At 28.9% G+C, this 24,162-nt stretch overlaps 1 protein-coding gene across 2 annotated transcripts; it reads right to left on the bottom strand.

Moving 5' to 3' along the window:
• Positions 1-703: 703 nt before the first annotated feature.
• Positions 704-19,215, bottom strand: LOC112685128. Of its 2 annotated transcripts, XM_025556912.1 has the most exons (6): positions 19,139-19,215; positions 18,898-19,052; positions 18,711-18,840; positions 3,107-3,316; positions 2,672-2,908; positions 704-1,270 (listed from the first exon to the last, which is right to left on the bottom strand). In XM_025556912.1, exons 3-6 carry the CDS (start codon positions 18,830-18,832, stop codon positions 856-858), a joined length of 984 nt encoding a protein of 327 aa, XP_025412697.1. In that variant the 5' UTR covers positions 18,833-18,840; positions 18,898-19,052; positions 19,139-19,215; the 3' UTR covers positions 704-855. The 2 variants fall into 2 exon arrangements, with proteins under 2 accessions (XP_025412697.1, XP_025412698.1); XM_025556913.1 differs by lacking the exon at positions 18,898-19,052 and having other exon boundaries at positions 19,053-19,176.
• Positions 19,216-24,162: the final 4,947 nt, after the last annotated feature.

Genomic DNA, 24,162 nt, shown 5'->3' with positions numbered 1-24,162 from the left:
ATCTCCTTTAATGTATATCTTAGTTATAATGAATCAAAATATTGTTTGATTATTTATTGTATGGATGTAATTTATTTTTGTATCTATAACCAGTTGTATTGTATTACTATGGTTTAGAAGGCAACGTATGTAACTATACTTGCGAACCAACACAGTCTCATATTTATTCTTATAAATTGGGATTTGCCCGTTTAAATTTCTTATAAATAATTAATTAAAAATTAAAAATAAATATACAAAATAGAATTTGAATATTTACAATTAAAACAATTTTTTTTTTTTTTTTTTGATTTACAACAGTCGTTTTCATTTATAAATCTTTGACAAAATCTTATTTTTGAAAACAAATTTATACAAAATTCTCAGATTAAAAAACTTTAATGCATTAATATTTATTGAAATTAATATATACTATGTATTAGATATTGTACGTTATTCTATAACCTAACCTGCTTAGTATAAAATAAATAATATTAACAAATTAATGACGATAAATTATTGGCGATATAAAATCTTTTAGATATACCTATATATAAGACTAAATATCATGTAAGGAATCTTTTCTATACTTCTATAGACTTTCAAACTTACAATTTTTAAGAAATACTAGGCATATGTTTACATCACAAAATTATATTTTTTTCTATACTTAATTTTATTCCTCGTCTTTTTTTTTAACACCACTATCATAAATGTTATAAAACCAATCAAAGAGAAAATATATTATGGTTGATCTTATTTTTTGAATCTTTAAACAAATTTAAATCTATGAGTATTAATTTTCTCACCTTCATTATATTCTGATTCGTCAACGTGATTAAAAAACTAATTTAAAAAACTAATTAAAAAACTATTTTAAAGCATAGATATAATTTTAGTGCCGAATCTAAAAGCTAAACCTAACGGAAATTTTGAATTAATCCATAAAGAAAACATCAGGGTATAGTTTAACAAAGGACGAAATATAAAAGCCAACCATTGTTTGGATAATAATACGTTGTGCGTATACGTTTGTATATTATACATCCATCGACTGTATCGAGTAGTGATTCGTTGTTCTGAATCATGTATTCCACAAAGTTCGAATGCGTACGTCAGAAATGCATCTGTATCTAGTAATGGTGAAATAGGCTTTAAACCATTAATCAATGCATCTATCATGTGATTATATTCCGCAGGAGGTTTATTTAAGGACACCACATAGACGCCTTCAAAAATAAAGGCACATGCAGTTCGTACCTCTTCAAGAGTACCTTCACATAAATTATATCTGAAATCAGAAATGTAATACATATTATTTCATATAGACATTTTTATTCTTCATACATGTGTATACTTCAAAGGATATTCATCATTTTGAATATCTTCGCTCACATCAATCCAATATTTATCGTAATCATGCCGGCGCTAGGTATTGCGGGGCCCTGGACATTGGTATTAGCCTATAGGTTCCCAGAGAGGGGCAAAATTCTAGCTTTTTTTTTAATCAGGATTTTTTAAAAAAATATTGTTTTTCTTCGAATTTTAAACAATAACTATAGAGAAAATAAATATTTATATTATTATTTATTGTAGGAATCCTACTCGGCGGGTATCGTCAATAAATTATCGTCGTATCGATAACGATTTACTTTGTAATTTGTACTATGGCTAAATTTAGATATAATTTTCCAAATAATTGATTATAGGCATAATATAGATTTATAATTTGTCGATATAAAATGTCAATGTGTCTTACGGTATTAAGATGATAATTAAAAATCATGGGGCTCTTTAACAAGCGCGGGGCCCTGGATAAATGTCCCATTTGTCCTCTCCTAGCGCTGGCACTGATCTTAGTCCTCAATAACTCAAAACTTCATATTCTTTAAATATAAATTTAAATCCTAATCCTAAGCCTACTTCTTACGCACATTATCTTTATAGTTCTGAAAATAATAATAATGTTACTTTAATCGAAATGCTGTTATCAAAATTCATTCTAAATTTTACTTCAATTATTAACCCACTTATATTTCTTCTTACCTTAGTCCTAAATACTATTAACCAAACAGCAGTTCATCAGTGATATCTCAATGTACAATCATAATTTTTTTAATTAAATCATTAATTTATTCTTATTATATGTAATCTTTTTTATTATTGTTATTTACTGTATTGGCTACAAATTATGGTTATCATGTGAAAAACTATAGATATATTATACATAATTGTTGAGCTGTAATGCTTTAATAGCAAAGGCTCATAAAATATTTAAAAAAAAAGAGTTGCATAATTTGGGTCACCTGAAATATACGTTTATGTATTTATAAAATTCATTTTATGATAATTATGATCCCTATTGAACTTTCTTGATCAATAAAAGTTGATAAAAATTTCTAGACTCTTAATCTAAAAATATATATATTTTTCATAATTAAATCAGTTTAAATTATATAATTTAAATTTAGATAATATGTTCATAAGAGATCAAAATCCTGGCAAAACAAAGTTTTTTTTTTTTCAAAATATAATACTATTATTTAGTAACCGATCAGTATTGGTTTGTACCCACCAATTTAGAATTAGTTAATCGAATCCCACCACTTCAGGAAAGTTATTTTTAAGTGTAATTAAATACTCTTATTATGTTATAATTTAATTATTTAATAAACAAAGTTAAATAACTCACTGATCACTAATTCCTAATATGTAACCCATAGTTCGCCAAAAATGAATTATAGATTTGTCATCTTCTTCATTTCCGATAATGGACAATTCTTTTTTTTTTAGTAACGTTAAGCCAACGAGTCCGAATTGTATCAATGCCATATCTTTTTGAGTTACTCGTAGACCAAGTCCTGATCTATCGTACGGCTCACATGCAGCACAATGAAGACTATATATAACAGCCATAGACATTTGAGATCTGAAAAATTAAAATAACTACGTTTAAACCTTAGAGTAAATTTAGTAACAAATTTGGAGCTATGTGTAGTTTTAAGTTGCAAGGTCGAATTGCACAAATTAATGATTTAATAAATTAAAATATATTTAATAATAAATTCGTGTATTAAATGTATATTATTCTTATAATATTAAATTAATAAATTGTATTTATATTTACTTTGATCTGAAATTTTTTACGTCGAATTCATACCATTTTAATACATTTCTAAAGGTATAGATGTATCTCTTAAAACTATTGTAAGGATCTGGAGACTTCCTTATCAGTGATAATGCATCTAGTAATGTTGGTATTGACAGGACTAATATTAACCCAATCAATTTCGAAACAAACATTGAATATAAATTGTTGTAGAAGTACTTTTGTCCTCTAAAAAATATAAATATAAATGTTCATTTTATGTATAAAACATTACATAAATTGGTCAATTATGTATATATACCTATATATATATTAATAAAAAATGTGATACTCATTTCATTACTTAAATAATTATAAATTTATGACTTTTTTTATTTTTACTAGTATTTAAGAGCTTTCAATAAGAATTATTATAGTTCAAAAATAACAGAGAATTTAAGACTTCATTTTTTTTAAAAAAAAAATTCGTGTCTATTTGCTTAATAATTTAACAAAAAAACTCAAATTTATCATAAAAGTATTTTTTTTTTTTTTATGTGTGATTTAATAATTAGTTTATACACTCCTACGATTTCTAATTAACCAAAAGTATTTAAATACTACTGTTGTGGACCAATGGTGACCCAGTTAGAATAATCATGTTATAAGTATGAATAATACACGGATGTATGTATAAACGGGTATCCATAGGCCACCACGATAAGACCTTCCGGTCTATGTGTTACGCGCCGGCTATTATAGGAAGACGACGGACAGTTGATCGGCAGTCTGAATTGTCAACTCTTATGAGTGAGTGCAAAATTGTCGGTTAGGCTCTCGTCTCTTCTTTTTAATGTTCAAATATTTTATAATTATTCATGTAATAATTGCTGTAATATTGATTATATTTAGTTAAATAAACGTTAATGATATTAACTACGAATAGTTGTGCTTCGTAGTAAGTTAAACCTTCTACTGTACCGTCGCTCGCCGTTGTAGGGACGCAACATTACTTACAAAGTTGGCAATACCCGTGAACCGTCTTGACAGTCTTCTCTATGAAACTTTAGTTAAATGTAAGAAGTTTGATAGTGTTTACAGGCAGTTTATATGTTATAGATTTATAGTATTAACATTATGTGGAACAAATATCAGAACATCTAATTACAGTCATTACGGAAGCCGCACAAGCCTGCTTCAAACCCAAGACACATTATAACTCTCAAAATATCGGTTTTATACCACACTTTATACTATCTTTAATACGTCAAAAATATTTTGCTAGACGGAATTGGCAAATCCAAAGAAACCCGGCAACTAAAAAACTCTTAAATCAACTCACTAAAAAAGTTAAGATAGCGCTACAAAACCACCGCGTATCGTCTTATAATAACTATTTATCAAATATGCATCCGGGTGACACAAATTTATGGAAAGCATCCAAAAGACTGTTAAATCAAGATATAAACACTATTCCTCCTCTTCGTAAAGACAATCAACTAGTGACTTCTGATGCCAAAAAATGCAACGTCTTCTTAGAAATGTTATTCAACACGTTTTCTGTTAACCAAATCTCTAATACTAACAACGACCGTCGAGTTCTAAATTTTTTAGATCTACCCGATTACTCTGTCCAGAAACCCATGGTACACGTAACACCTAATGAAATTAAGCTAATTATAAAAAAATTACCAAACAAAAAAGCACCAGGAAACGATCGCATCACGAACATCATGTTCAAGAAGTTACCCGCTATAGGTCACGTCCTTATGACTGCATTATTTAATTCTCTGTTAAGACTTGAACACTTCCCACCGAAGTGGAAAATAGCAACGGTCATACTTATCAAAAAACCTGGTAAGGATAAATCGAACCCGGATTCCTATAGACCAATAAGTCTTTTAACCTCCTTATCCAAAATATTTGAAAAAGTTATTCACACCAGGTTACAAGATTTTATAAATAGCGCGGACACTATTCCTAAATTCCAATTTGAGTTTAGATCGAACCATTCAACAGTTCAACAACTGTTTCGTATAACAGAGCATATCAGCACCTCCTTTGAAAAGCACTGTCACACGGGTGCCGTCTTTATTGATATCTCAAAGGCTTTTGATAAAGTATAGCACACAGGTCTTATGTATAAATTAAAAAGTATAAACACACCAAAATACTTATTCTATATTATTAAATCCTTTCTTTCGGACAGACAATTTTCAGTAAAAATAAATGACTCTTTCTCTGACCTCCAGCCTATCACTGCCGGTGTACCCCAAGGATCCAAGCTGGCCCCAATCTTATTTAACATCTATATATCTGATATCCCACAGTCACCATGCACCAATATTGCCCTTTTCGCAGACGATACGACAATTTACAGCGAATCCCGTAATATAGAAGCGGTAATTCATAACCTACAAAACCACTTAAATGTATTATCAAACTGGTGTAAAAACTGGAAGATTCAAATAAACGCATCAAAAAGCACAGCAATCATTTTCAGCCTTCGTCGCTACTCCACACCACCATCATTAAAATTCGACAAAGTGCCTATACCTTGGGAATACCTCGGAGTCACTCTTGATAAGAGGTTGACCTGGGAGCTTCACTTATCAACAAAACTAAAACTAGCATATCAACGTCTATTGATGCTTTTTCCAATAATAAATAAAAAATCAATCATCCAAAAAAAATGCTCAATCCTAATATACAAGCAACTTCTACTGCCATTAATAACTTATGCTTGTCCAGTATGGGGGAATTGTTCGGCTACACACCTAAAAAAAATTCAAATATTTCAAAACAAAGTGCTAAGAATTATTACAAATGCTCCGTGGTTCATTCGGAATGAAAATATACACAAAGACCTCCAAATTGTTAAAATCGAAGACTTTATACGCACACTATCAAAAAAATTTCATAGTTCATTACTCAACTCAACAGGCTCACTTCACTACAATCTCCATATTCATCCACCTCTCCAACGACGTCTAAAACGTGGCCGCCCTCATGACCTCATTATTCAAAATCAACCTCCAGTCTAATCTGTATATATTGTAATAGTTTGCAATTATATAATATCTCAAGTATCTGTAACCATACCGTATTCATATTGTAATATTTAGAATACTTATTTATTTTATTTAGTTTTATTTAGCTTAATTGTATACATCTGTCCATTTTTTTTTTTTTTATATTTATATTTATCCTTTTAAAATAGCTACAAACTAATATTGTCTTTTATCCATAGATATAGATAGCCTGCAACGGCTAGGAATGTCTTATTTTATTAATAATTAAAAAAATTCGAGGGGTGCGCAGGGGGACGAAGTTCCTCTACTATTTTTTTTTTTTTTGCGTACCCCAACTATATTTTTTCACCGGAACGGGGGGACGCCGCGTTCATCCTAATTGATGTCCAAAATAATTTTTATGTGAATTTCAATTTATGTCAATTGGAAAATGAATTTTACGATTAATAATATCAAAACTATTTTTATAATTAAATATTATATGATGGTTATGATGAGGGACAACGTCGTCATTTCTGGAAAAATATAAATAGTAATGTCTGTGAATTTGGTGTATTACACTTTATACATTGCACGGTTTGTTATTAATATCGGCGATCGACGATTTCGTCATTTCGGAAAAAAATAAATGCCTTCGCTACGACCTTAGACTAATCTTCTAAGACCCGCATTAAAGAGTAAAAATAAATAAAAACAAAAACAAAAACCAAATATAATGATTATATCATTCGATTCATGAGACTGATCGCCAACAATTTCCTATGTTAATTATTATTTTATTTTTATTTTCTATTGTAACATATAGGATGTTGGCATTGCTATCAAAATATATTTAAGGTTAGTGGAAGGGTGGAAGAGGGACGAAGCCTCCCACGGGTCTGTGTCAAATAATTGCGCACGTAGAACGCAGTTTTCAAATCGTTGGACTGAGCTCCTCTACTAAATTTTTCCCAAGTCGAGCACTGATTATACCATAAAGTGTATATGAAGATGATATTATGAGGTACCAAAATAAAACTATTTCAATGGGAGTTTATGAAAAAAAATGTATATTTAGTATAATTTTAGAGAAATCTAAAACCATATTGAATATTGACATTACACCAAATTGCAGAATTCACGTATTCGTTAACGGTATAGTTGGATTCACGAATTCAACGTAACTTTTTTGTATGTAATTTTAAAAATTTGTCAATATATGCAAAGTAAGTATAAAAATTTTGAAATATGCACTTTCCTGCAAAATCTATCAATTATGTAAAAATATGCACATTCAAATTTTAGATCTGATATCATGGCACCGAGAAACAAATTTATTTCGCACTCTGCTGTATTTAACAATAATTAAAAAAGTATGCAAATGCTAGAAGTCTCTAAGCCTAGTAATAAGAAAGGATTTTTCGAAAGTCGTATATTTAAGGGTCGAAACAGTTTTGGACTAGATGCATACATTTTTCAATTTTTGGTTATCTAGAAAATATTTGATTTGTCTAATATGTTGATTTTAATAATCACCGATTAAGAATTATGTAAATTATTAAACGGTATAACAACATAATCGAAGCCATAATTTTAAACAGAAAATTTAAAGGTGAAAATATACTATTATCATGCATCCCAATGACTCCAACAGATAAGCCATTGGAATTCAAACTTTTGCAGTTTCTAGTGCGACTCGCTTTTGAAATGATCTATAACAAATTACAAGGACAATTAAAACAAATGTTTAGACTAAATCTTGAAAATTCATGCTTCTCACTAAGATAGCTATGTGTGGCTTACTCACGAGTCTGAAAACCTTCTGATCTATTTGTGTACACACCACAAAAGGAAAACAAAAATATTGTGTAATCTAAATACACTTTAATAAATAGCATTTATTTGAAATCTCGAATTTTCAGACTTTTCTCAGTAAAATGAATAAATAAAAATTAATAATCCAAAATAAATTGAACATTATTGTAAGGATATTAGTATATACTTAAATATAGTAAACGGTACAGCAAGGCGTGATGGACATGGCTATATTTAATATTTACTTATTATAATACATAACAAATTAATATTTCAACTGTCATTTCAGGTGATTTATGCTTAAAAAGCCATAGGTTCAACAGTAACATCCAAAAGGAGTTGAACACTTACTATTTTCTCAACGGACAACGTCAGGTATTACTCACTCATTGATCATCGTTACATCTCAAAACTATATGAATTCGAAATTTAACATGGTGGTTTCTCCAATATTCAATACATGCAATAAGAAGGGATTTTAAAAAATATTAGAACCAGAAAATACTGTAATTCAGTGTATCACCAAAATTACTATACTGATTCATTTGAACTTTTGTTTTATTTATTTTATAACCACCAACAGTTACACCAAACTTGGCTTTAAATAGTGTAAAGTAACAATCTATTAAAACCTATGTCACGACCAAAAATGTTTCGTGTGAAACCGGGTAATTAAGCTAGTAAAGACGATAGAGATAAATTTTTATCTTATTGGTTAGTATTAATTATGTCTATTAGAACGATTAGATACGAAGATCCTGAAGTAATACTACCACCTGAACCTATAATTACTAGATCCGTTTTGCCAGAACTACCACTTTTGAATCTTAATACCAAAACTTGATAGTATTTTGAACTTTTTTTTGTACAATTTTGTACAACCAAAATCAAATTTTTTATACCCATCCAAACACGAGAAACCCTGATTTTATCATGCGCGTGCTGGGGAAACGTATCTAATATTCGAACTATGTGTTTTACCAGTGTCATCATATTTTTTATTGTGCTTTTAGCAAAAACGTATAGCATTACTGTAAAATAAAGCGACAGTTGAGAATAAGTTAATAATAACTAATTAATATCAATTACTTAATTTTAAAGCCGAATTTTATTTTTCGCCGTACATACTTGTCTATAGTATATGGTGGCTTAAATGTAAATAACAATAAGCAGAAATAAAAAACCCCAGGATCTGGTTCGTGCATGTATATTGTATTATTTATGGCTAGATGTTTATAGATGGTAATTTCTGAAATTTAAAATGAATATTACGTTTGACAGTCGAATAGTGTGATTTAAACTGTGGACACCGTTTATGATACTTGGTACTTATTCTGCCTACTGAAATAATTATAATCATAGTATTTTTTAATATTTTAAGATTATATAAGGTAAGTAAGAATTATATGTATTATTAGTAAGTATCTGTCTTTTCATCTTACAATCTTATTATTATACAGTAAAATATATGCAGTTTGTTAATTCAAAGTAATAGGTTCTATTAGAAATGGTGGATAAAACTAGAGGAAGTAAACGTTAAGCTATTAGTGATCTTATAGATAGTGAAATAATGGATTTTAGACATCAAATTGTTCTGGAAAATAAGAGTAGGTTAAATATTTTTTTATTTTAATATATCTTATTTGTATTAGTTGTATAATTTTAATGTTTTTTCTTGTGCTATAAGAATATTATTTTGAAAGAATATAAAATGTATTATGTATTTTAGATAATATTATTATAATACGTCCCACTAAACATTTGATGTTTCTAATACCCTAGCGATGTCGGTTTTAAGTTTTATTTGAAACATTCAAATGTGATGTTATATTGTAACTATACCATGTCAAATACCATGTCAATTTGAAACGTTTTTAATACATTTAAATGTCAACTTCTCTTAGATTCAAATCACAATTGTGTTATATATATTATTATTATTATAACGATATTTATTTATAACACACAATTATACCATAGCCACTGGGCGTCGGCAGTGTCAGTGTCTATAATAAATAAAAATGATAGGGATAGGCCGATACCACTTTTTACCGATACCCGATATACCGATATAAAACCGTACCCGATATTATAATCACAAGTAAAAACTAAGTTGATTTTTAATATATTACATAAAAAAATCAACTTTTTTGGCAAACCAATGAACCGATACTAAAATTAATACGGTACCACAACCGATAAAACCGATACCCGATATTATAATCATAAGTAGTTTTTGCGGTATCGGTTTTGAAAATAAACCAATACCGATATTTCCGATATCACCAATATCGGCCAATACCAAGTATCGGTTATAGGATAGGCCCACCCCTAAAAAATGAGATAAGATTCTACGAATTTGTCATCCAAATATTACTAGATTAGGTCATTTATAAATACATATATTATATATTATATTTATAATTTATTTATTTATAAATAATGTATTTTATTTAAATTGGATATTTATAATATTGTAATGCCCCCTGCCAACCTTTTCTCCTGAATGTTAAATCCCATAATGCGTATTCTGGATGTACATCTTGTATAGAAGTGTAACTTATTTAGAACAACGAATGGTTTACCTTGGTTTAGATTGTGCCTTAAGGGGGTTGGTGCTGGTCATTTATTAAAGAGTAAAATTTAGACAATTAAATTCACATGTTGTATCGGCGGCGCACCAACCGTGCATAAATGTGAGTGTGTAAATCGATATTAGTGTGCGTGAGCTATAATAAGATAAAATTAGATAATTACACTGACTGCGCGTTATCGGATGTGTCTCTAATTGTAGATTATACGTCTTATTAGTCCATGTGTTATCGTTTCATAGAATTACTGTTATGAATTGTGTTTATTATTATTATTATTATTATCAACTAGAGATCACAATAATTGATGAAGTCTCTAGCTTTCTACGATCGACTCTTATTACAATCCAATATAATGTATTATATAACGAATTGTGTTTTTTTTTATTTTGTCGCAAATAATACGAGATATGGAAAACAAAAAAAAATATTCAAATAAAAAAAAATATATAACAACTTATCGAAAGAAAAAAGGACGGAAACATATGAAGTTCTATATGTATAAAAAATAGAACACGGCTACTACTATAGCAGTGGCGTAACGATAGGGTGGCATGACGGGCAATGGGCCACGGGCCCACGACTCTAGAGGGCCCTTCAAGAAAAAAATAGTACATTCAAAAACAAATCACCATTAGTGAAATTTATAAATACGATTCTGTTTAAAAATATATGTATATTCTTGTAAAATAAAATAAATTTAATAACTGATCACGATTATTTTTATAGATTATTTTATTTACTAGTCCGTCGACATTGTCGATATTAATATTATTATTATACATTTAATGATATTGTTATTTGTAGAATGGAAATAACAATGAAGCGTATCGCAATCGCTTGTCTTTGAAACCGAACGTAACATTTATATTTTATATTTAGATACTAGATTAGATTAGAACTATTCAAGGAAAAAGTGACCGTCGTTTAGTCGTTGTTACACTATGTTCTTTTAATTTATATTTTATTTTGTATTAGTCAATGACGTGTCGTAGACCGATTTTGTTTTCGCCTTCTGCTGTGAATCAGTGATTCGTATACGTATAGGTATTGTGATCAATCATGTCGAAAAAAATACCTAGTTGGTATGAAAAGCGTAAGGAAAAAACGGAAGAACAAGAAAAATTATTAAAATTGCCTAAAATTAGTAGTTTTTTTTCTAGTACCATTCCTCGTGAAAATTAAAGTGAAATAATAATTAAAAGTGTTAATACCGAGGTTAATAGTGAACAAAGTGTTGAACTTAGTTCTGTAGATAGTGAAAAAAATGAAAAATCCGCCCCAGAAATGTTGTCATGCTGTTCATATAAAGGTACGAATCAAAATGAATCTTTTGATATTGTTTTTAAAAATATTATTGAAACTTCTTCTGATCCGACGGATATTGGACATTTTAAAGAAATCGTTTTAGATGCTCAAACTAAACGGTTCATAATTGAAAATGGGCATAGTAGACCTAAAGCTAAAGGGCCTTTCGCTAAAAATTCAGACGGTAGATCTTTTTCTGAAAAGTATTATTTTACAGTGTCCAAATCTGGTTTAAAAATCGAACGTTCGTGGCTATGTTATTCGACTATACTTCAAAAAGCGTATTGTAGGTCATGCTGGCTATTTGGAGATCGCACATCCACTGGCTTTCAAGAAATTCGGACTACAGGATATTGTGATTGGAAACACATAGTAGATGGTATTAAAAGACACGAGCAATCACACGTTCACTACATTTCCTGTTTAGTATATGAAAAATGGTTTTTAAATAAAACATTAAACGAAGAACTAGAACAGAATATAAAAAAAGAAAAATTATTTTGGCGTCAGGTTTTAGAGAGAATTTTAAATATTACTCTTACATTAGCTATGCGAAGTTTACCTTTTCGCGGCCACAGAGAAAAGCTCGGTAGTGGAAAAGGAGAAAACGGCAATTTTATTTGTTTTATTGAGTTACTTGCAAAATACGACCCAGTACTAGAAAAAGTTATTAATCAGGGTAATAATAAAGTAAACTACTGTAGCCCTAAAATTCAAAATGAACTAATACAGTTAATTTCAAATAAAGTCGAAGATGAGTTAATACTTAATATTAAAGAAGCTCCTTTTTTTTCCATTATAATTGATACAACGCAAGATATTTCAAAGGTTGATTAGTTAAGTGAAATTTATCGTTATTGTGTTATAGAAAAAGATGAATACGGAAACCCAAAAAATGTATGTGTTAAGGAAACTTTTTTAGCATTTCATGAAGTTGTTGATCAATCTGCCTCTTCTCTTTCTGAACTAATATTACAGAATATTGAAAAAAAGGGATTGTCTATCGCCAAGTGTCGTGGTCAGGGCTATGACAGGGCTGCCAATATGAGTGGTATGTATAATGGCCTACAAAAAAGAATTAAAGACATTGAGCCAAGCGCAGCTTATGTCCATTGCTCTGCTCATAATTTAAATTTAGTTGTCAATGATGCTGTGAAAGAAATAACAGAAATGGAAATCTTTTTTGATGTTGTTCAACGAGTTTTTGTTTTTTTTGGACATAGTATAGTAAGATAGCGTATATTATCAGATTTAATTAAGGAATCGAACAGTCAAAATGGATTATTAATAAAAAAACTTAATCCCACAAGATGGGCTGGTCGTTATGAAGCAGTTTTTGCGCTTAAAATTAGATTTGTTGAAATTCAAAAAGCTTTAACAAAAGTTATACTTTGCAGCTCTAAGTTAGATAAGCGAAATGAAGCTGAAGGGATTAAAAAACAAATTGAAAATTATAATTTTATTTGCACTTTAGTTTTTCAATGTAAAATTTTACAAATTATAAACCTAACTTCTAAAATTCTCCAGTCAAAGTCAGTTGATTTAGATAATGCATCCAATTTATTAAAAAACTGTTATGAACAATTAAAAGAATATAGATGTAATTTTAATGATCTCTTGGAAGAAGCAAATATAGTTGCTAAAAGTTGGTCTATCTCTACAGAGTTTCGATGAACTATGTACTGATATGCGTTTAACTTGTCCAGAAAGCTTATTTCGTGTAACTATTTTTAATAGAACGTTGGATATATTAATAAATCAAATAAGTAAACGTTTTTCAAGTTTTCATGAATTAATGCTAAATTTCACATGTTTACAACCATCTTTTTTTACATCAGCAACAGATTTAGAGCTTTTAAATGAAGCTACGAAGTTGGTAAACAAATATGATAAAGACATATCAAAAACATTTACAAGTGAAATTTTAGCTGTAAGATCAACTCTTAAAAATCAAATAAGTCAACTTAATTCAACTAAAGATTTTGCTCAACTTTTAATGGTGAAAAATCATTCTTTAACAGCCAGTTTCCCAGAAGTATGTACTGCTCTTTTATTATTTTTGACAATTCCTGTTACATCTGCAAGCGCGGAACGGTCATTTTCGAAACTAAAAATTATTAAAGGATATTTAAGGAGTACAATGATGCAAGATCGTTTAAGTGGCCTGGCATTAATTTCAATCGAACAAGAAACAGCCCGAGAAGTTGACTTTGAAAATTGAATCGATATGTTTGCCGAAGCAAAAGCAAGAAAGAAGAAATTTTGAATATTTAAATTTTTGTATTGCTTTGTATATATTTTTTAAACCAAAAAATGTTTATTACAATTTTACTATAAAAATAATATTACACTAAACATGCTTTTTATTGTTTGTAAACTTAAAGGGTAGAATTTTATAGGTGGTTAGTTTTTGTAGGCTATTCCTCATATCTCTTTTTTCCAAATTTATAAAACTAAGGGCCCGATTGGATTATTTTGCACGGGCATTAAAAGTTCTGGTTACGCCACTGTACTATAGTAATATACTATACAATGGTTAGTGAATCATATTCTAAACAAATTAATACATTAATTATACGTAATAATGTTCATGAAATATTAATTATTTCTTTTATTTACCTATGTTTAGTTTTGGCTTAAAAAATAAAAAATAAAATGTTTCTAAAACACAACAATTAGATACACCATCAACGTGTAGCCATTCTACTGACAAAAACGTGTCTTATAGTCTTAACCAATTGTAAGTTATTAAGTTAGCTACACGAGGATATTCACAAGTTTACTAGTGAAACAGTTTGGGAGGCAATATCACTAGCAGCAGAGAAAGAGGCTAAACTGGCAGTTGCAAACGGTGATGTAAGAGAAGACGGAGTTCCCATGATAACTATCATAGTTGATAGTGCTTAGTCGAAATTAATCTACAAGTCTAATTACAATGCTTTGTCTGGAGTTGTAAGAAGGAATTATTAAACTCATCAATGCATAAATAAAAAGACCAAGGCTTGAAATCGAAATAAAAAATTTCGATTTTAATTTCAATTGATTATTGATATTAGTTTTTAGAAATAGTTTATAGAAATTGGTTTTCAAGAGCGTGGACTAACCAACGTATGTGATATGGTACGCGAGTGACGACTGATGGTACCGGGGTCTGATACAGTCGTACGGAAAAATACAACAGCCGCCGAAACTTGTTCTTATACCGAATATAATATACAACACCGTATCATCAATAGCAAATTATTTTTAATTTTATCGGGAACTGCGATACGCAATTTATACTAGTTGTGTGCGTTGACAAACGCACAGATAAAGATATTTACGAACGCGCACGAACAAGTCAGTGATCGACTTTGGTCACTATTTTTCAAAACATTGTTTAGGATGAACAAAAATGCTTTTACGGGAAAAACTCTCACGCCACAGTTATTTGTCGGATTTCGATAAAATTTTTTTTTTCTGAAAAATTAGAACATTTTGCAGTTCGGATCAAAGCCCGAATTTTCATTTTGATTTGAACAGTGCTAGAAAATTAAATTTGAAAAAAGCAAATATTGTGCCTTATTGGAATGCATATTTTAGATTCTTTAATTATAATTTTGAAAATTGCGTTTTGATCCGACCTGCGAAATGTTTTCTTCTTTTGAATAAAAAAAAAAAAAATTACAAAATTCGACAATTCTATAGGGCGTGAGAGTTTTTCCTGTAAGACAAGTTTTTGTGTATTAAAACTGCACTGGCTCCGACCCCCTTAAAATCAAATAAGGAGGTTTCGTTTAAATCAAACCCATGATAATTCATTTTATTTTATGAAACGCCGCACAGTATATTATTAATGTCTAGAAATTTTTTTCAGCCTTTTTTTCAAAAGAATACGATTTAGTTTATCCGAAATTGCAGTTATGCAGTTGCCGATAATAAAAACAATAATAATTCAATATAACCATTTAGTCCGTATTCCGGATTTTCAGATTTCTTATTAATTTAATTTAATTCCGACTAATTGGATATATTTTTTTAAATATTTTAATGTATAAATTACAGGTGATAATATATCTGCACAAATTCCAAGTTTATCAAGAAGTGCAAAAAGTGAAGCCATTTCCGCAACCACGTTTGATTCTGAACCGATAGTTACTTTAAATATGATGAAATACAGTTCAAATTATAGTTCAACAATTGATGATATTGATTATGAAAAGTTTTTTGTTCATTTATGGAGTTATAAACAAATATAAATTTACAGAGAATTGTAATCGAAAATAGGTATTCCATGTATATAATTTGATGCTACTGACGGATGCTGTAGAAAAATCAAAAATTCAGAAAATAATCAAAGTAGCCACTTATTTCTTTACGAAGGTGTAATGGAAATTTATGGAAGATATTTCACTGTTGTATCGATGATATCTGAAAAACGCGATACCTTGAATATATGCATCTGGTTAAACCGATGGTTGAATGTGGTGTCAGAGCACCATAAATGGTTGTTTCTGATCAGTCATTGGTTCTTATGTCGGCACTTGTTCAGTCATTCACTTGAAGATTATCTACTCGTATTTACTCGTTTTCATTTAGTTATGAATACCAGTTCACGTAATATACCATAGTGTTACGTAAGGAATAATATTAATCATTTTGTAAAACTAATATCTCAGTGGAATCCGCTAAATAAAACGAAATTCCCCAGGACAAAAAAAATTATTTGTGAAATCAATGACACTTTTAATATATTGCACATCAATGGTAGAAACTAAAAAAATGTTAGAAGCTATTTTTAAAATAGCACTCTGTAAATACGATGGCCCATTTTTAGTACGAACTGATGATTCAGTAGAAACTCCATGTGCTTTAAATAAAAATATCTTCAACCCCTCATTTCTAGTAAAACATCATACTTACAAACTTGTATCATTTAATTGAAGAAAATGTGTCTATTATTATAAATGATCAAGAATATTGAAATGAAAATAGTAATGATGAATGTGATGGTTCATTTATGAACTGGGCCTTATCAATAGCAAATAACTATGAACTAGAAGTGGAAACAATTGAAGGTGAATACGATAACGCACAATATGTACCTGAATTGGTACCTCTTATAGTCAAAGGTATGAAGTTGTATCCCTATTGGTCCGGAATCATGCAGAAACCGTTTGGTTATGGAGAAGTCACAGCTCCAAGTAGTCGAGTAAAAATTAATATAGTAAGCTTTGTAGTGTTTGGATGGGTGTACAAAATTTTATTTCGGTTGTAAAAAATTGTACAAAATGTACTGTATAAATTAAATTTTGATAAGATAATAATTGGTCATTGGCAGTGCTGGGGAAATGTTTTCCCAGCACGTGCATGACAAAATCGGGGTTTCTCGAGTTTGAGAGGTTATACAACATTTTATTTTGGCTGTACAAAATTGTAAAAAAAAAAGTAAAAAATACTATCAAGTTTCGGTATTAAGATTCGAAAGTGGCAGTGCTGGTGAAACGGACCTATATTACTCATTGGGGGACGTGGTTAGATGCAACAGACTATTATTGTAAACATATACAAAGTATTCGAAATGTTTTTGTAAAGTTGAGTGACGATTCAGCTTCTACATTAAAAGTAATAAATATTTTGGATGACCAACAATTAGACTAGGTTTGAAATCATATCTAAATCGTTTACCCAGCTTGAAAAACGTGGATTAAAACTAGTCGATTCATTTAACATTATAAACAAAATTATAGACGATATGAACATATAAAATAATTAATACACAACAGTGGCGTATTTACGGGGTGGTCCAAGGGTACTGGACCCCCCCAGAACCTCCCCAAAAAATAAAAAATTAACAACAATTCTTACATATTTGCAGAATTGGGTATGTTAAACATTCACAGGGAAATTGAAATTACTGTTGATGAAGTGATAGAGGAGTTGGCCAAAAAATCGAGACAACTGGAATTTATTTTATAACAATACTTTATAATATATAATGCTAAATACAATATATAGGTACATATATATAATATTACATAAGACTATACGATTATTACATTATATATTTAGTTCAACTTCCTCCAAAAACTGCTTAAGGACGTAACTATAACAATATAATATATAGTTTATATTAATTATGTATAAACTGTGGACCCCCCCCAGAAAAAATTGAAAATACGCCACTGTTACACAATCAAAGAATATAAAATCAGTAGTGGAAAAACATAATAAAGTAATTGGAAAAAAACAAAGGTTTAAATATGCTTTGTATAATTTCAAGTATTACAAATAGCACTGAGGAAAACATCCTAACTGATAAGATTTGAATGCTAGTAAAATGGTTTACTTCAAATATCCACCGATCACGTCAGTGGACGTCGAATTTTTTCGCAATGTGAGAATCTGCTGACAGATAAAAGACATTCTCTGATATTTGAAAATATCAAAGAAATTTTAATAGTTCAGTGCAATTCTGATTTAGGTAAGGTAAATATTTAAGAATAATTCGACAATTATCTTTTTTGTTTTATTAGGTGCAGAATAATAACTAAGAATATTCCAATATTCAAAAAAGATTCAAATCAATTTAATATACAAAAATTAATATAGTTAAAATTTATAAAGAGTAATAATAAAATTAAATGTTTAAAGAAAGAATATAATTTTTAGAAATTTTATAATTTTTATATAAATTGTAATATTTTAATTTTTTTAAGGGCATATTTAACCGCATATTTTTAATTTTTTGATGCATAAGTGCAAATTTTTAAATGCATAAGTGATGATTTTTTAGTGCATGAATGTCCTTGCTCTAATAATAAATAATAATGGTAAACATTTTTATCGTAATCGTTCATAATAAAAACATTTGATTTTTTCAAATTCTAGTATTCTGTATCCAAATAGTGAAAATAGTGAAATAGTAAAACGTTTTACCTTAAAAATAATTTCTCGTCAAACCATTCCGGTACGTCCTTGGGCAATTTTTTGTCAATTAAAATATTACATCCTTCTTCCAAAATTCTACTGACCCGCTCTTTTGCTTTATGTTCTTCCATATTCAACACTGTTAAAATAAATGATTAATAACAAATACATAAATTGAGTTATTACTTATCTGTACATTTCTAAAAAATAACTTTATGTTAGTAGTAAACTCTTTGTTGATTGTCGTACACGTATAAAGGAAAACTAATAAGTTATTGTTCATTGGTGTTAGAGTTAAATATTTTTAAATTTATTATGAGTTCGATTGAGGTCTTTAGAATTTTTCTTTACCTATAAAAAATAGTCAATAAAATATCAAATAATTACACTTCGGGTAAGGTAATGATTATTTGTGTGGAAAAAAGCAAACATCTTACTATTACAAAGTGAACTGATATCGCGTATGCTATATATATACAGGTACAACAATTTTAATAACACAACTAAAATGTATAATGCTTAAGTAAAATAATATATAAAATATAATATTATAGATAATTATGAAATCATCAGCTTATAGTTTAAACAAAGAACTGAAAAAACGATATTTTATTAAGGTCAATTGTGATAAGACAACCAGAGAAAAGCATTGAAATTAACGAATTACTTAAATTATTATTTATTATTATTATTATAGGTATATTGCATCAGTAATGCATATTATTTATTGCAATATTTTACTATACATTTTTATTATTTATTACAATATTAGATAACCAGTCTACCAAAATATCATTAAGAGTATATTTATTTTAAATTAATCAATTCTATTCCTATAAAAAATAAAAATAAATAATTATCTAAAGCACATATTAATATATTTAATACATTAAATAAAATGGTTTTATTAATCAAAGCTTATTTTGGTTACCGAAAAATAATCACGCCTTTGCAAAACTGATTGTTCTAAGTGTGAAGGGAAATGTGCTATTGCGCTCAAACGAATATTAAAAAGATGCATGTGCATAAATGAGTTCTAAAAAAGGTAAATGTGCCCAAACGAGTCGTCCTTGTTTAATAGGTACAAATCATAAAACTAAAAAATCAAATAAATATGTTAAAAAAAATAAAATGTTATTATAATTTTCAATAATATACAAATAAACTAAAATCTGAAAAAAAAAATGAAATCATTTTTTGTAAAAGAGCCTCACTAAAAGTAATAATCCCCCTAATATTTTGACCATAACCGGCCCTAACCTAATCTATACACTTTCAATATGAATAAATCCCCTTCCAGGCTTCTTTACACTGGTACTGATAGAGATTATTTTTTTTTTTGATATGAGTACACTTAGGCTCTTTTCACACGAGACGGTTTCGTTCGTACGGTTAAAATCCGTACGATTTTTTTCCGTACGGACTTTGTTTTCACACATAACGTATTTTTCCCATGAATCGTCTACGTTTGGTTATATATTTTAATTTTAACTCAGTTGGCTTTCAACATGTATCGAAAACAACGAAATCGTATTTATTGGGTGCACCCAATTAATCAGAGAAGAGATGAAGTGGGGACATTCGTTTCTTTAATGAAAGAATTACGCGCAGACGAAAACAAATTCTTTAATTAATAATATATAATATTAAAATGCTTTAGTACAAGTGACCACAAAAACGGACGGCAGACGAATAAAAATCGTCTTTTGTGAATGCGTTCGCGTAGTCACCTACGCCACTGATAAGACGGCGACGGCACGATCGCCGTATATTTCAGTCATTGAGACGGCTGTTTTAAATCGTCCGTACGGAAAAAACCCGCCTCCGTCCAGTGTGAAAGCTTTAGTTAATTTTATTAGTTTACTATTAATGGCTCACGGATAAAAACCGTACGGAGAAAATCGTCACGTGTGAAAGAGGCCTTAATATTGGTATGCATACTGATATACAATCTATTAATTCCAAATTGTTTAGGTATTTCCAATTCAACTTCTTTTTTTTTTCGATAATACTCTGATCTTTAACGTCATTTTCAAGGTTATAAAAGCATTCCTGAAAATGATCTACAAGGATCTGGTGGTACTAGATTATTAATATCTATCATAATAGTCACACGTACCTATCCTTCTTTAAAGCGGCCTCTTATACAATTAATTATACTGTGCAATATCTAATAATGTGCAATGCTATTGTATGTCTGATACGAATATTGTGCATACTGTGCAAGTATTGAATGAAAATTGTGCTTGTTTGAAATTAATAAAATTATTAATTGAATAATTTGTACGTTTAGGCATAATATTGTACAATAATTGTTTTTGACGGTTCAATTGAATTCAAGTCACCATGGCAAAGCGCAATGAAGACCGCAAATTTATTATCGAAGTATTGCAATTATATCGTCAACATATAGCTTTTTGGAAATCTGATCCTCAGTATGGTACTTTCCATCAACTTCGTTAACACCCACCCCTTATGTAACTGGTATATTATATTTTTTATATAATTCTTTAGCAATGATTAAAATGGTTTGATAGTTGTCTCTGATATCTTGAGTTGATGTCACAGCCATTTATATCATATTTGTATCATATTTGAAGCAGCTTCCAAATCCATATTTATATTTTGTAGCTGTTTAAATACAACGCGTAAAGAATGAAGAATTGGTTCCCATGTACATAGAATTAAAATAAATTCAAATGTTTCTAACTTTTTTTTTAATCCAGAATCTAATGTTCTTTCTGATGTTTTGTTACTTGTAAAAATAATATGAGTCAACGATTTTAGTACATCTATGAAACGTTCCTTTAAAGAAAATATTGTATCATATCGGATTTCCTACCTAATTAGACATACTTTCTTTCAAACCTTTGAATGGATATTAGTAGAAATTTCATGACCAAAGGTTAGCAAAAAAATTAAAAATTGCTTGAATTTTATCAAAAAAATGAATTATTTTACTATGAGATTTAACTGCATCGGATATCATCAAATTTAGATTATGACTACAACAATAAATATAAGAAGCTGATGGAAAAAGTTCTTTAATTCTGGTTTGAACGCCAAAATGTATTCCGATCATAACAGAAGCACCACCATTACCCTTATCCGCGGCATTTTTTAATATCCGTCTACTTTTGATACAATTTCAAATATCATTTGCGTATAGTCTGCTGCTCCATGGTGTTTTAACTCAAATACACCATACAAATTAATTATATATTAACCATACCCGGTACAAGAGCAATATAAATTAACAATAATGATAATAATAAATTGACGTGCTGTAGACGACGGTCTACCAAAGGGATTGTCGCTAGAGGTGGGAATTTTCGGTCATTTGAATGATTCGGTCATATCAGTCATTTCGGTCATTTCAGTCTCGCATCAAATATCGTTCTTATCATTAGGTGAATCAATTTTCTTATGAAATATGAATTAGTCAATCAGTGACAGGGATTATTATTATTATAATGTTGTAAATTGTACTGTTTGTAGTAAAACGCCGTGGTTGTTATCATAAACTATGATAATTATCACGGTCTTGGATTATTAATTATTATTGTATACAACGGTTAAAGTGGTGGGGGCTGGAGGGAAATGGAGTCCCCCTTTTTAATTAAGGTAAGTATATGCGTCCTCTTTAATTTAAGTCATCAAAAGTCCGGGTGGACGCTTAATGGCATTGGTCACTAAAATACAATATTGAATATACAATACCTACTTATTATAACAATATTACATGAAATTTATTTTCTTGATTTATTTGAACAAGTGGAAAGAATTTCGGAGAAATAATATTTAGGTACAACGATACGAAAAAATGGTAGATAATGTACACCATGGGTTAATTTAATTGACGCTGTATCTAATTATAGATGATCCCCGATTGGTTATTACCCATAGCTCTAAAATTAAAATGATGTGATATCGACTATTATTTAGAATAAATATAAACAGAATAGAATAACTATAAATAGAAAAATATTAAATTATGATAGAGGATAGACACTATCTTATAATTAGGGCCCGGAATTGTATGCATTTGCATATTATTATATACTAAACTAAAAAGTAGCTAGGTAAGATAAAAATTTGAATCTTAATTCAAATTATAATTCTCTGTGTTGGTATGCAAAATTAAATTTGGCATATTTTTACATATTGGAACATTTCAAATTATTATGCATATTTTAGCACTTGTCTAAAATATAATGCATATATAGAAAAAAATATTACGAAGTTATTAATATTATTATTTATTACTTAGCATATGTCCATCGTAAATCCTGTGAATCGTGCAGTTACCTATATAATTTGATTTTTGTGTTATAATATGATAATATAAAGTTTGCTAAAAGTACTAATACTATAATAACTCTCCAAGTAACTTTAAAAATATTATAAAAGTCCGCTTGATTTATTTAAATTGATTTTCGTTTGTGACTTTTTGTTTAGATCAGTGAGTGTTCAAAATACAATTTAATTTCAATACAACATACAGTACTATACAGTTCAATAATATATATAAAATACAGTTGATATATTTTAAAGTATATTTTTGTTGAATATTAATTATTTAATGAATTGTATACATTTTAAAATTAAATAAATTTAATAAATAATAAACATGCATTGTTGTTTACATATTTTGAATGCATATTTGAATGATAACCATCGTATAAATGCATATTTCGTACGTTTTTAGTGCATATAATTCCGGGCCCTACTTATAATATAGACAATATACACCTTTTGTGCAATGTACGATTTGTTACTGTTTACGTCGACCAACAAATAACAAGGTAAGTAATTGTTTCTTTTAAGTTTTGTTAAATTTAAGTTTTTTAAACATTACCTACTATGTATTTCAATTTATTTTTTTTTAATCAGGCATATGTAAAGAATTATTTTTCTTTGGGGGAAATTACGCCCTATGAAAACTATGAAAATAAAATTTGTATGAACATATATGTGTAACAAAAGAGGCTTAGACCTCATGGGTTTCCTAAAAAAGATTGGTAAGATTTAAAATTAGGAAGGGGAACGCTCTTCAATTTTTGATGAATATAGTCCCCCCACAACATTTTCCCCACTTTAACCACTGATTGTATATATTTAATATTATACTAATATAATATACTGCCTATGATTACTATTATAGACTTGTGTTTTCTTTAATACCTTACAAAACCTTAGTTGGTATCGTGAAAGTAGATATCACCATTCACCACAGATTATATTATATTATCTTTTAATCACAAGATGTAATTATTATTAACATGTAAATCAGTACAACTCAGTAGTCAATAGTGACTATCAATAATCGATATTGTCTATTATTAGATAATTATTGTTTTCCCCGAAAATAGACTAGACTCCATGATATAGTATAATTATTATTACTATCATATTTTATACTTATTATGCATGTGTTGTACTATCTATTACCAAAAAATAA

The sequence above is a fragment of the Sipha flava genome, unplaced genomic scaffold (genome assembly GCF_003268045.1).
Source record: "Sipha flava isolate LNK unplaced genomic scaffold, YSA_version1 266_pilon_pilon, whole genome shotgun sequence".
Classification (NCBI taxonomy): Eukaryota; Metazoa; Arthropoda; class Insecta; order Hemiptera; family Aphididae; genus Sipha; species Sipha flava.
This window is presented reverse-complemented; position numbering and strand designations above follow the sequence as displayed.